The 14930-nt window shown below is 42.6% G+C and overlaps 2 protein-coding genes across 6 annotated transcripts in view; both read right to left on the bottom strand.

The window, feature by feature from the left end:
• The window catches only part of LOC146490555 (uncharacterized), a 143963-nt gene that overhangs the window by 22099 nt on the left and 106934 nt on the right, over nucleotides 1–14930 (bottom strand). The window lies entirely within an intron of this gene.
• LOC146490558 (protein NLRC3-like) overlaps nucleotides 9005–14930 on the bottom strand; it is a 42789-nt gene continuing 36863 nt past the window's right edge. For 2 of the 5 annotated variants that reach the window (XM_085152954.1, XM_085152957.1), the window contains 3 exons: nucleotides 13196–13372; nucleotides 11781–11971; nucleotides 9005–11122 (listed from right to left, as the gene is read on the bottom strand). In XM_085152954.1, coding sequence (XP_085009080.1) covers nucleotides 11785–11971; nucleotides 13196–13372 — 364 coding nt within the window. In that variant the 3' untranslated portion in view covers nucleotides 9005–11122; nucleotides 11781–11784. The remainder of the gene's footprint in view (nucleotides 11123–11780; nucleotides 11972–13195; nucleotides 13373–14930) is intronic. The other 3 variants (XM_085152956.1, XM_085152960.1, XM_085152955.1) reach the window with 2 other exon arrangements.

Here is a 14930-nt window from a genome sequence, read left to right as displayed (position 1 = left end):
CATTCAGGTTCAGAGCAGTTGAAAAGTTGGCAGTGTTCCAAGTACGTTTACTCCTGGATGTGTTGCTAAGGCAACCAAACAAACTGTCTCGCTCTCAGTGATGCTATATGGCCACAGTCCAGAAGAATGTGTAGCCAGTGGCATCACAAGCATAACCATTGGTCTCGTTCTTTAGGTGAGCGGTTGTGTTCTTAAACTGCCACCAGTAGTTGTTGAAAACCCATGTGGGTACTGGGTGTGGTTTGCTCTGTCCCAGTGCGCTCCCTGTCATCCCACTCTGGGTCCACAGGCTCAAGAAGATGCACAGCACATTCCCAGCCATTCTGATGAGTACCTGTGGCTCAGTTGGTTTCTTCACCGGATTGAGACGAGGGGCCCTGGAGGCTTTCCCCCCCTTTGTACCCGGTTCCTGCCACTTACTCCGAGCTGGCCTGGATGTGTGTCACCTTCTTGCAGTGCGCTTGATGTATCCATGTATTCCTTCCGGCAATCTTCACTGCTGTGGTCGTTGTCAGCAGCACCCGATAGGAACCTTCCACCGCGGACTGGACCAGCACTTCCTCTCCATGGCCTTATCAACATCCAATCTCCAGACTTCAGACTCTGCTCCTGCGGAGAAACAGAATCATCTGGCAGATCATTTGTTCTCAGACTACTTTACTTTTAAACATTTCAAGCATCTAATCTGCTAATATGCTCTCTCTTCTTTTCTATCATCACTACAGAAGACTAGAACTCTAAATGCTCTAACATATATAATCTCAAAGAGTCAGACCATTCTCTGTTGGAGGAATCCTCATGTATATCTTAATTAATTCTATACAGTCTAACCATGTCCTGCCTGTCTTCCTAAGTCTTAACTTTACTGTTCTATTAGTTCTCTCTGCCTGCAAATGCAAATTTTTTTAAAGTATTTAATAATCCTAGAGTGAGTATAAACTACTGCTGCCATCATCCCCCCTGTGGAGACATTGCAAAGCCCATGGCTCAAAATAGCAGCAGTCTTGTACAAATTATTAGGCAGTATTGGTTTATCACACAGATGATAAACACCAACCTGCAAGCTCGCTCCTTCTGTAAGTCACAACTGTTTTCCTGCTGTAGGTGAGTGGCCTACATGTCTGCTGATGTTGTACTGCTAAAATGTTAACACCATGTTTACTAAAGCTGCCTCTTTTGCGATGTTATCTGCAAAAACTTTCCCTAATGCAACTGGATCTTTCCCTCACATGTGTGCTGCACATTTACAAACGGCAATTCCACTGGTTAATAACACTGCCTCCAGCAGATTTGCAAGAGTTTGGTGTGTTCTACAGGTTTCCCTGTAGAGGTTGTCACACCTCGTCTCACTCACTGCACTACAAGGAAATGTAATGTAGCAAATGCACACTGGCTATCAGGGTATATTGTCTCTCTGCAGCTTTACACGTTTCCGTTAAAGCTAGCATCTCTGCTGCTCAAGCAAATATGAAACATGTTAGTTGTCCTGCATAGAAACGTCTCACTGTAAAACGTGTTCTAGTCTGTCCCTCTGCTGTTGTAAAACTCAAACCATCAACAAACCAAACCTTTCCCTCAACGAGTGGCACAGCTATTAAGTCATCCCTCGACTTACACTTCTTCTCCACGTGCTCTCTACACTCATGAGAAGTGCCCTCTTCTTTCGTTGGCAAAAAGGGTTTGACAAATTCAGAATTGTGCACCACTTTATGGTTATGTATGGTTGTGAGAGTAATAGTAACATTAAAGGCAAGTGTCTTGTAGGTGACAGAAATGTAAGTTTAGTCTGCAGTAGTAGACATCTACCTCATGTGGAACTAACAATGTCAAAAGGTGAAATAAACTATTTCCTGAAACATTGTACAGCTTAAGCTGCTGCACATACTGATCTCACGCATGGAGGTAAAGCACAAGCAACTAGAGCTAATCTTTTAGGATAGTAAGTTACTGGCTTCACTTGTGGAAAAGTGCTGTTAGTTATTTTACAGTCACCTGGCATTTGTGCTGTTCACAGAACCACAAGTCCTCGCGGAGCTGCGCTGTCACTCTTTGGAGCTTGGCACGCTCCCTCAGGTTCTCATGTTCCAACGCTCCTGGAAGCCCAGTAGCACAGCTCTCAGCGCGATGCTGCTGTGCTGGAGGTGATCTCTGATCCTCCTGAAGACTCTCTCCAGGCCTCAGCTTCCATCTTGTGGGCGATCCTCTCAGTCACTCCTTCTCGTTATGGCACCTCACGACATCTACAAATTAAAAAATGACACTCCTCTCTCCACACGGCTTTTGCCATGTGTCAACTCCCCAATGAGACCTGTACAAGAATGTTGCACAGTCTCCCTAAAACAATCTCCAGGGTTTGTCCCTTGGAGCAGCTTCACTCCAAGCTGTAACCCTGTGTAAAAAACATTAGTCAGCAATTAAATGTTTTGCTTGTTTAACTCGCAGCTTCAGCCTGTATCCTAGAAGACAAAGTTTTAAAGTTAAAACAACCTCACATTTGCAACCAACTGCAGCTCATAAGTGCAATAAAGTATTCAGCATCACAGAGACAAGTATCATTGCAGGTTTATTCTAAACTCATTAAACTCCTACTTTTTCCCATAATTTGTTCCAAATCATTGAACATCTCAATGTCATTCCACATTGTAATCAGCACTTTCCTTAAGTTTGTCACTCACCATGAGCCCAATAGTGGTCAGATAATGAGCCCCATATAACTATTCTGTAACCACTGCACATCTGTTCAATTGTCACTTGTCTGTCTGCTGAATCCTTTAGCACTCTTAAGGAAAAACAAACATTAGCCAAACACACGGTTCATCCTGGTCAGGTGTCGGCCATCCAGATTCCAGAGGAGCTGTGAAAAGTCATAAAGTTAACACTCACTGTGGAAAAGTAACAATGGTCTCATCACAGTATGTCTCAAACTGTATTAATTTCTCCCCTGTAATTTTCACATTTTCTCCAACATTCTCTCAACAACACAGTGTAATTTCATCATCAACATATAGCCAGTTTCCTTCACACAAAATCTCAGTAATCCTGGGGTAGAAAAACATCATTAAGTTGTGTCCTGCTATAAATCACATGATCAAATCACATGATTAACCATCTGCTGTAAAAAGAAATGTAAATGTTAGCGCTGCGCAGGTGTATACACTCTTTCTCACAGTAATCTCTGTGAGCAACATAAGGTAGTGAATACCATGGTAAATTCACAGACACAAGAAATTTTAAACTAAAAAGGTTAAATTTGCAGAGTTCACATAGTCATGTGACCCAAGTTTCCTCCTGTGGTCTCCTTCTGCTCCTGCAACAGAGACACACACAGAGATACATCCACACCTTTGTCAGGTGGGGTTAACTTCACACAATGGTGTTAAGTCAGTCAGTCTTGTCAGCTTCCCATTTATTTTAAAATTCTCACTCAGTGATTCTTTGCAGATTGTGGAAATTATTCGCATTCGTTTCCACACTCAGCAAATTGACGTCATTTCAAAAAGAAAAATAATTTAGACTGGATTTCCTCGTTGAATCCTTTTGGACAGGAACTTGTTTCCTAATTGTCCCAAATAAGTGGCTTTCTCCTGAGCCCATTTTAATTTTGGAGAAGCTCACTTTGCAACAGTTTCTCGACGACGCTTCGGTTCTAATCGTGCAGATCTACTCAAACAGAGATCATCAAACAAAACTTCAGTGCACCATGAAAGTAACAAAATAAAAGGAAATAAAGAAAATAAAGGAAAGGAAAGGAAAGAAAGGCCTTGTTTAAGTCATGACACGTGTTCTTCATGCCAGGGGGATAAATGTAACAACCCAATTGGCAGGCTCAGCTTAGTAACAAAAGACAAATCAACAGCCAGTTTAATCTCAAACATTCATCCAATCACACACAACATACAGCATAACCCTGTTGTCTTAGCACATAATTCTTCTCATGTAACTAAATGTGTGCCATGTTAAAACTTCTTCACACACCAGAAACTCACAATCAGCTCACTCATCTAAAACCTCTCATCAGCATTCTGTTTTCTCCTCTATGATAACCATCTGTCCTCCTATAATATTCAGTCCACTAGTCTATGTATCACTTTCATCTCACTAGTGACTTGGACAAGATGACAAACAGAATCTCATGCTTAAGGTGCTGTCTAGTCTTCATGAGTATCATATGTATACTGTATGTATATGTATGTAGGGTTAGTATAGTTAATGCATTTTCTGTATGTTTTGTGTTCCTCTCTCATCACACTTTCATTATTCTCATCACTTGCTTAAAACACACATCTCTCTCTGTTTTTTTTTTTTTATATATATGTCAGGGATGGATATGTGGTTGTAACGTTTGTGTTCACTAACTTTACTTTCTGTTTCCTGCCCTACCTAGTCTGTCTTAGACTCGATGCTGCTCCTAATGCCTCTCCATACTCAGCCTTTAATTTCTCCTCCACCTCTGCCTCTGCTCTCTCACACTCTTCTCTAACTTTCTTTCTGCTAACATTCTTGCTCTTTCTAATGCTTTTCTACGGTGTTGTTCTAAAGTAGTTGCAGTGGATTGAGCTGTGGTTTCATCCTCAGGTTTCACAACTACTGCTTGCAATATTGCTCTTTTAACATTCTGTGCTTTCTCTCTTTTGAGCCTGATCCAGCCACAACTTAGCAACTGCTAACTGCAATTCCTTCCTCTGCTTCACTTTCCCTGTTTTACCTGCTACACTTACAGCTATTCTTTCTACAAGCACTTTACACTTAACTTCCACTAATGTCCCTTCAAATCCATATTTTTCACGCCAACAACCTACATACTGCGTGCTGCCCGGTAAAAATTTCTCCATAAATTTTACATCCCCTTCTAAGGCAGACTTACACATTTTATTCCCCATTATGACAATTCTCTTAAGTTTGCGGCAGGTAACACCTTACCTCAAAAATCCAGGCTATGTGTACACAACAGGTCACAGAATTAGTTAACACCGTTTAGGTTTCCTTCTGTGTGGCTGCGTACACCTACTGGCAATCACACACGCATATGTTCATTCACACACTTTTTGAGGCCTATAATCTTAAACTCTGTATACCGCGGCGAGCTCTTTCCTCCTTATATATTGGTGGAGAAACCATATACTCAATGCCCTTATCTGCAGAGTCCATTTTATTTTATAGAGCTCTATCCTCCTTTTGGCGGAGAAACCGACCTTACCCTCCTTAAATAAATCAAAAAGATTAAAACAAAAACAAAAACACTGGCGGAGAGACCAGGCAGCTTGCGTCTACACGCACAGCTAGCGTGCTTCTGGACCTGTGACCTATCCGCACAGTCACAGAGCCGCTTCTTCTAGGTTCACGTGGACCCGCGCAACCAACGCACTCCCGTGCCCGCGTGAAACCGCGCAGCTACGGAGCCGTTTATTTCTTTAATAGCCTGCGACCTTCCCGCACGGCTCTCATGGACCTGCATCCGAAACGCACAGTCCAACGCACTCCCGTGCCCGCGTGAAACCGCGCAGCTACGGAGCCGTTTATTTCTTTAACAGCCTGCGACCTTCCCGCACGGCTGGCGCACTCACGTACCTGCGAGAATCCGCACAGTCACGTAGCCGCTCTCTATTGTTTTAGGTTCGCGTGAAACCGCGCAACCAGCGCTCCCCTGGACTCGCGTGAAACCCGCGCAGTCTCAGTGACGCGTTCCTATCTAGAATTCCACATTCATTCACACGGTTATAGAGACGCTCTCGGTTTGCTTACTGTTGTGTTACGTTTCGTTCACAGGAGAGTCCCAGAATCCCGTCAGTCGCCGTCCACGAGGGGAGTTCAAACGCTATCTCGCCGGCCTGGTCGCGACTTTAACACTTCAGGGCTTTATCAGGCGTCCTACGGCCTGGCTGTCGACAGTCTGCGGCGTGTCCTCTCTCTCCTCAGTGTGCGGCAAAAATTCTTGGGCTCCGGCTCCGAAGGACCAAATAATGTTGGGTCTAAGTCAGACCCCGCTGATCCCAGAACTTATTCCCATGAAAGAAAGACAAGGCAACAGCGATCGATCTTTTTACTTGCAAGGGGGGCCGTGTCCGTACCTTAGCACATCACAAAATGACCTCTCTGACTGCCCCTCCCGCTCCCTTTTATTGGCAACGTTCACACAATAAACAATAGTTTACAACACGTACCTTCCCCACGTAACCCCCTTGGTTACAAAGACAAGGCACTGTGTGTGTGTTATGTGTGTGTGTGTGTGTGTGTGTGTGTGTGTGTGGTGTGTGTGTTAGACCTCCTGCTGACCAAAGGGTCGTAAACGCAGGAAGCTTACATCAAAAGCACAAGAATGATAAAAGACTACAGCCCTACAGCCCCCACCTAGAACCTCGAGAATCTGGGGAGGGGAGGACAGAAATAATTCCTTTCACAGAATTAAAACAATTTACAAATGGCAAACATAAAAATGACAAACATTTAACAATTCACCCTGACAAAAACCTTGACCAGAGCTCCCAGAATTGCCAGAGAAAAGTCACTCACAGCTTCCTTTGGCACAGGTGCACCTGCACGAATCCAATCTGTCAACCAGTTTGTGATGGCATTAACATCACATTTCTCTGACAGCATTTGCACCACTGGGACACTGGGGCAATTGTTTTCTGTCAGAATACCTTGATAAAGGAAGATATGGCCAGATTTGGAATAAGCAGTTTTTTTCCCAACTGAACTGGTGGCATCAAAACACACAGTTGGGGGAGATTTTTTGACAATGTCTTGTAAACATGCATCTGAGTTTGACTCCAGTAGTGACAGAAAAACCTGTAAAGTCCAATATCTCGGGTGCTACCACTGTGAGGAACACTATATTTTATTAATTGCAAAGATGCAATGGGGTCCTTATCTCCTAATTCCAAGTCTTTTCTCTCTTGTTTGGCTTTTCGCAGAGTGGCCAAATTTGGAAGGTGGCTTGGCTCAGGATCTCCAACATCCATCAGATCTGCTGCCCTTGCTGACCTCCATACAGCTGGTTCCATTCTGCCCTCACACAGCTCTTTAGCGATCTGTTCACGCAGGTTTCCAGACATGAACCATTTGGAGTGGCCAGTGGCAGGGAGAGATCTGTATTTCTCATGAAAAACTGGAGCACCATTGGACTATTAATTGCTGACTGCCTGTTACATGACATTTCAAACTGGCCATGACACTCCTTACAGTAACCTCTAATGTCCAGATAATTATTGGTGACTGTTGGATGGACATTTGCTCTTCGGAACACAAGTGTACATGTATTTTTGATCTCCTTCCATATAAGATCGTTGAAGATATGAGTCCAAGTGCCAGGCTTCAAAATTGTGTATTCCCTTCCCTCCCTGAATTTTGGGAGGTTTAACCTGAGATTCTGGCATTTCGGGCAAAATAAATTTATATTAAATTTTTTTTTAATGAATCCTGATTCGAATGACCCCCCACCCCCACCCCCAAATCTTAATCAGACAGGTTTTTGTTTTTTGTTTTCAAAGTTTAGACTTTGCTTCTATTGGACTTTTTATCAGTAACACGTTCTTACTTTTTGCAGGAACAGTTGAAACTAACATAAATAAATAACTCAAGAGGTGATAGTCAGCAGGGGGTTTACAAGTTGTGTGCCGCGTTGTCGGCGGTATAAGCTCGACCATTTGCAAGGTGAGCTGGCAGACATCACTGAATTCATCAGAGATGATTAGGTTCATTTTGACAAAGTGAGCAGATATTTAACCTCCTAGGACCTGGCGTCCACATATGTGGACATCACATTTTGGGTTGTTTAGACCAAAATACTCAATTTTGCTCTACAAGGGCCTGATATCCACTTACGAGGATGTTATACTGCCAGTGTGCTATCAAAATTTTAGACAAATATCCTCATATGTAGGTCTCATTTTTCTCAGAAACAAAAAACAAAATCTGGTAATTCTTTGTTTTTACATCAGGTCCCAATCAGCCCAAATATCAAAGAGAAATTAAAAATGAATGCCACGGAGGAGTTCGGGTCTTAGGAGGTTAAAGATTATGCCACTACATTCTTGTCTAGAAGATATTGAAGTGTATTTGGTGACACACAAAAAAGGGTAAAGTTTAAGTATAGTTTGGGTCCACACATGTGCAAACCCTGGTGTGTAGGCCTACCTAGTTTTGAGAAATTGTCATGGGACCGGGGTCTGGGTGACCCAGGGCCTGTAAGAAGTGATGGACATGTGTGTTTTTGGTGCTGCTGTCTCCTGTTTCCATGTTTGTGTATCTAGGTGTGTGTGTGTGTGTGTGGGTGTGTCAGCCAGGAGCCTGGCCACACCTGCGGAGGAGAATTACTCACACCTGCAGCTGATCAAGCCTCGTCAGAGGAGCTACTTAGGAGTGTGGTGGAGCTCTCCTGATGCTGGATCACTGCATAACTTCACGTTAGTCTCTTGGCGAGTTCGTTAAGGTTAGTCTGCCGCATTGTGGTGTTGCTGACGGCTGCCTCTTTTTTATTCCCCAGGAGGAGTGTGGAGACGAGAGGGCAGCAAGCACGGGGTGCTCAGACACTGAGGAGCGGAGACAAAGAACACTGACACTGGCAAGAGGACATGTCAGAGTCGGGGACGCACTGGGGATTTATTGTTGTTTGGATTATTTAGCATCACTGTAAATAAATGCACTGACCTCATCAAAGAGTCCAGCATTTGGGTCCTCCTTCCCCTCATCATAGTCTGCCACGCAGGCCGTGACAGAAAAGCCCACTAAAAGAACGCCCACCAGACCAAAGCAATGGTTTTGACTTGATCAGCATTAACCCCGCCCCCTGACTTTGATGGGTGAAGCTGACAAATAAAATGTATTTATGAACACCGATGCAGGGTCAGGAGTAGCAACGTGAATTAAATAAATACATCATTAAATAATTCATTAAATGTGTCAGTAAAATAATTAAAATAGAAAACAAACCAATAATTGATTAAATATGTAATTAACTAATTTGAATTGTATATAAACAAATAATGAAACATTTTAAATGAAATTAATGGATAATTCATTATTAATATATTTCTTTAATTGTTATGTACATTTTTAAATTAATTACTGAAATAATTAATTCATTAGTGATTTATTTATTTAATACAACCATAAAATTATTGCTACTTTACTCAAAATAAATTTAAGACATCAATATTAAAGGTTAAATTATGATAATGAATACATGCAACTATAACTGATGACATAAAAATGAGGATTTCTTAAGCTAAAGCCAAAGTGCTGACTCATTTGGCATGTTACTCTCAAATGTTTTCCCTAATAACAATAACATAATTACACTTTAGCCACAAGAGGGCAGCAGCATTAATATAAGTCACATGTATATAAAGGTACAGTGATTATATTACAGTGATTTTGACAAAAACAAAACAGAAGTTGATGGCAGTGTGTTTTTCCATGACAGAATAATTACACACACCCCACTTTGCAGTTATTTATTTGTAAAAAATCTTTGGAATCATGTAGGATTTTCGTTCCACTTCTCACGTGTTCACCACTTTGTGTTGGTCTTTCACGTGGAATTCAGATAAAATTGATTCATGTTTGTGGCTGTAATGTGACAAAATGTGGGAAAGTTCAAGGGGGCCGAAGACTTTTGCAAGCCACTGTAAAGTTCACTATCAGTAACATCATAGCACCCACCCAGTTGTATAGAAACTCCATCATGCTAGCTAGTACGCAGTACGAGTTATTGTAACTGACTGTAAAAAGTCAGCACAAGGAAAATAAACTCCACCTAAACTTGGTTTATATCTGACCCAGATAGACTGCAGGTCATAACTTCTTACCTGAAGTTCAGTTCACCTGACACTCGGACCGGCGGCCGCCTCGGGTCTCTCCTCCTCCTGCCTCCCCTTTCCCTCATCCACCTGCTGCCTCTGTGGAAGCTCCGCCATAGCCACCACCAAACAACTGACTTATTTTTACACATCGACCAGCATCCGGCCAATCCACCACCTTTCATCATCGGCCCATAAAAACAAAAAATCACCATCGATATGCCCAATGGCCAGTCCAGCTATGGTCGTGCCATCAGTTAACCCTTCACGTGGCAGCTGTGACATGTGTGCCCAGGGTTGCCGACCCTGCTCTAAAGCATCTGATTTGGATTCCTGAGATCAAATATATTTCCTTTGGCTGTTTTCTTCCCATTTGTGGCTTTAATGTAGTGTTACATCCTGTTTGTTTGCTTCCATCTGTATACATGTCCAGATTTACTGTTATGTTTCTATTCTTACATTGCTGTGTGATCACTGTTCCCTCTGCTAACTGATGTGACCTTTTGTATCTTACACTGATACTTGTCATATTTGTATCTGCGCCTAAAAGATAAAAAGTTTTCCATGCTAAAACACAGCTCCACCTCCTGCAGTTCTCCCTCTGAACCACTAGATGTCTCTGTTATCTAAATGAAGACGTGCAGCACAGCAACCACAGCAGGGCTCAGATCACACGTGTCCTGTTATTATGTATAAAAGCATGAAACAGGTGAGACAGGTGGGATCAATATTAATGTTGTGGAAATATATGAAAAAGCAACAGAAGAGTGAGAACATTTCGTGTTTCTAGAAAGATCTTTCAGCTCATAGCTGCTCACAGACTGTATTTACAAGCAACAAACTGCAACTCTACAGTACATCTACAGTATATATCAAATATATTCTGTATTCAAATCTATTGAGTGATGTTTGAAAGTCTTTCCAGGTGAGTTTGATCCAGGAGGGTCTGAAGCCAGAGTCAGACAGAGACTGTGCAGAGACTGTAGAAGGACAGAGCAGCAGCAGAGCAGTCCAGATACACTGATGATCCTCTGTCAGATCCAGAGGGACACACAGGGATGATGCTGGACTCTACATTGTGTCTGACAGTGGAGCTGTTCTCAGAGCAGTTCACCCTGCAGCACTGACAGTCATCTGCACTTCTCCTCATTCCTCTGTCAGTCACTGCTGGATGAAGCTCTCCTCTCCACCTCCCAGTAACATGGCCCAGTCAGAGCGTCTCTACACACAAGCTGCTGCTGCTTCAACCTCTCTGGATCATCAGGACACAGCTCCTCCTCTCTCAGCACACACACCGTCCTGTTTACCATCATCACCTCCACCTGCAGAGAGAAGGAGGAAGAGCAGAGGAGATAAACGAGTGTTTCCAGAGACTCTTCATCAGCTGTCAGTCAGTGATGCAGCACATCCAGTATAAAGAGCAGCAGGGACTTCAGTGCTGGGACTGTACTAGGACTCATTGTTGCTTCACTTTTTCTAATCTTTGGATTTTTATTGAAGTTGATGAAAATGTTTTTCCCTCCTAGTTTGAGTTTGGACTTTCATTCATTAGAAGAACCTTGGTGTGTCCACTCTGAGCTCTGTAGGAACCCCAACAACAAGCCCAACAATCCAGATGGACGGTTCCAGCTGTTAACTGGAGGAATTCCATCCAAACATCTGCTCTCACTAAATTCTTCCTCACCTACAGACTGTGTTCTTCACTGCTTTAAACTTGGAAATGAATGCAGTCATTGGTCTGCGTGCTGCTTTGTTCAGAGAGCTGATTGGATGTTGACAGCGTTTGATCAGAGCGTGTCAGCCGTTACTATGGTGACCATAAAGGTCAGAAACAGGAAGTGTTTGTGTCCAATCCTGAAGCCTGTCACCATTCTCCTCTCACAGCTTCACTGAGAAGTTGCAGCTTTACAGGAAACACTGGATCTTTGTTTCATACTGACTGTGTTTAGTACAATACTGCTGACAGCAGCACCCACTCACTCCATCACTCTACTGACCTCAGAGTCTCCAGTCTGTAGTCTGGACTCTGCTGAAGATCAGACAGCTGCTTCACATCTGGATCCTTCAGGTAGTTTCCTCTCAGTTCCAGCTCTCTCAGATGGGAGGGGTTGGACTTCAGTGCTGCTGCCAGATAATCACAGCTGATCTCTGACAAACCACAGCCCCACAATCTGTATAAAGAATGAAAAATGTAAGTTTATTAGACAAAGTGTGAGCTTGAAATCATTCAGTGTTTCATCATCTGTTCTGTTTGGTTGTTGTTTCAACAACAACCAAACAGATAAAACAGTAAATGAGAGCAGCTAAACACACAAAGATGGAAACACAGAGCGTGGATCGTTCACTCGACGGCACGTACACGGACACGCCGTCGGGGCTGAAAGTGGACAGCTCACAGATCCTGAAGCTGCAGGTTTCATCTGTCTCCAACCAAAACTGAGTGAACCAGCAGCAAAAGAAGATCCAAACTACGCTTTACGTTTGATGAACATCGTCATGAATTCTCTCTGACTTTGACGTTTACTTCCTGCACAGCTCTCTCTCTCTGAGTGTACTTCAAGAACAGTTTACCTTCAAAAATCTGTTTTCTGCATTATTCACTGCTTATTACGCACCAGTCTGCTGTTGTGTTCACTGCTGCCGGCGTCCGAAAACAAAGCCTCATTTCTGCTGTTCAATACTGAAGAAATTTAAACCTTTTAAAATGATGACAGATTACAAACTCTCAGCTGTGTCTGTAATCAAACCTCTGTAACTTTGCTTCACTTCAGCAGCATCAGCTCATGTTCACATGTTGATTCATGTGTTGCTTCAGTTTTTGATCGACTGCAGAATATTTTGAAGGTTATCTGATATAAAAAGCCAGAACAGGAAAATCTGCTTCATGTGTTTCTGTTTGATCCTCAGTGACTTTGACACAAAGGCCTCTGCTGTGATGATCACACCTCTGATCAAATCTCACAGTGTCAGCTTTGTTTTTATACATATGGATATGTGCTGATAAATGATCAGAATTATAATATTTCCCACTGTCTGCTGTGTGCCGTGACCTTTGACCTGCTAAAGACAGTCAGCTGTGGATTATTCATTGTTGTGTCTGATACTTAGAACTGTGAGGAAGAACACTACACAGTTAATCAGGGTCCCCTCTCTCTGAATCAGGAAAGGTGGGCAGGCCGCGTGTGGGCCGCGGGCCATACGTTGAGTATCACTGTTTGAAATGTGAACATTGTTCTGCTACAGTCAATGGACTAAACCAGAGAAGAAGAAAACAGACTTTACCATGAAGATCATCAGTGTGGATCAGTATAATATCAGCCTGATGTCTGCAGTTTAGTGTCAGCACAACTTTCACATCATATTCATCTCAGCACAACTAAAACATGCTGACTGACCTCAGAGTTTCAAGTCCACATCCTGGACTCTCCAGAAAACCACACAGATGCTTCACTCCTGAATCCTGCAGGTTTTTGTTGCAGCTCAGGTGCAGCTCTCTCAAATGGGAGGGGTTGGACTTCAGTGCTGCTGCCAGATAATCACAGCTGATCTCTGACAAACCACAGTTCTCCAATCTGTATGAAGAATGAAAGATGTAAGTTTATTAGACAAAGTGTGAGCTTGAAATCATTCAGTGTTTCATCATCTGTTCAGAGCTGAAGAAGGTTCAGAATGTAGAAGTTTAGAAAATGGAAACTCCAAACAGCTGAAGCCAACAGGAAGCAGCTTCAAACAAACACAACAAGAGAAAAAACTCTGAATGTTTCACATTAAAGTCGTACATTTATCATAAAAACAGGACAAAGACTTGAAAAAGTTGTGTTTTTCCTTCCAGGAACCACAAGGCTTCACTTTTAAAGGTGAAGTGTGAAAGAAATGGACATATTTGAAGTCCAACACCTTTTTCCAGTCACATTATTAAAGCAGACAAACTACAAGCTCATTTTCATTCCAACAAGTCATCTTCTTCCTGGACTAACAACACTGATCTCTATGTGCAGCTGGCTGTGAGACCAGTGCTCAGGGAGCGTCTACAAAGTGCAACACTGAAAGAACATCACACACCAATTTGCTTCCAGCACTTTCACACAAACATCTACTGTCATTATTGTCACCAAACTCTGTGGATCCTTTATTGCAAATTCAAATGGGATCAAATGGTCAGACAAAAGAGGGTTATGGGGAAATATGATGAAATGTTGTGTATTAGCAACAAGTTATTGAATCATTTTCCTCACAAACCAAACAAAATGATTGACAAACATGTTTTTACAAACTCAGTGTTGGACTTGGATCAGCAGGATAAGCTGATGTTTAAAGGCATTTGAGTCTCGCTGTATGAGAGTCCAGTTATTACTCAATATTTATGGATGATGTTCTTTCAGTGTTGCACTTTGTAGACGCTCCCTGAGCCTCCCAGCCAGCTGCACATGGACCAGCTGACATTACCCAGCATTAGAGGCGGGTGTAAAAAAATGGATTTTCCTATTTAAATGGTTTTAATTTGAATAAAGCGATGTTGATTCATTCAATCCTGAATCGATTTTTAATATAAATGTATTTTGCCAGAATCTCAGCTTAAAGCTCCCAAAAGTATTTCAACAACAACCAAACAGATAAAACAGTAAATGAGAGCAGCTAAACACACAAAGATGGAAACACAGAGCGTGGATCGTTCACTCGACGGCACGTACACGGACACGCCGTCGGGGCTGAAAGTGGACAGCTCACAGATCCTGAAGCTGCAGGTTTCATCTGTCTCCAACCAAAACTGAGTGAACCAGCAGCAAAAGAAGATCCAAACTACGCTTTACGTTTGATGAACATCGTCATGAATTCTCTCTGACTTTGACGTTTACTTCCTGCACAGCTCTCTCTCTCTGAGTGTACTTCAAGAACAGTTTACCTTCAAAAATCTGTTTTCTGCATTATTCACTGCTTATTACGCACCAGTCTGCTGTTGTGTTCACTGCTGCCGGCGTCCGAAAACAAAGCCTCATTTCTGCTGTTCAATACTGAAGAAATTTAAACCTTTTAAAATGATGACAGATTACAAACTCTCAGCTGTGTCTGTAATCAAACCTCTGTAACTTTGCTTCACTTCAGCAGCATCAGCTCATGTTCACATGTTGA

This window comes from Neolamprologus multifasciatus, unplaced genomic scaffold, assembly GCF_963576455.1.
Source record: "Neolamprologus multifasciatus unplaced genomic scaffold, fNeoMul1.2 chr03_unloc_3, whole genome shotgun sequence".
NCBI classification, from domain to species: Eukaryota; Metazoa; Chordata; class Actinopteri; order Cichliformes; family Cichlidae; genus Neolamprologus; species Neolamprologus multifasciatus.
This window is presented reverse-complemented; position numbering and strand designations above follow the sequence as displayed.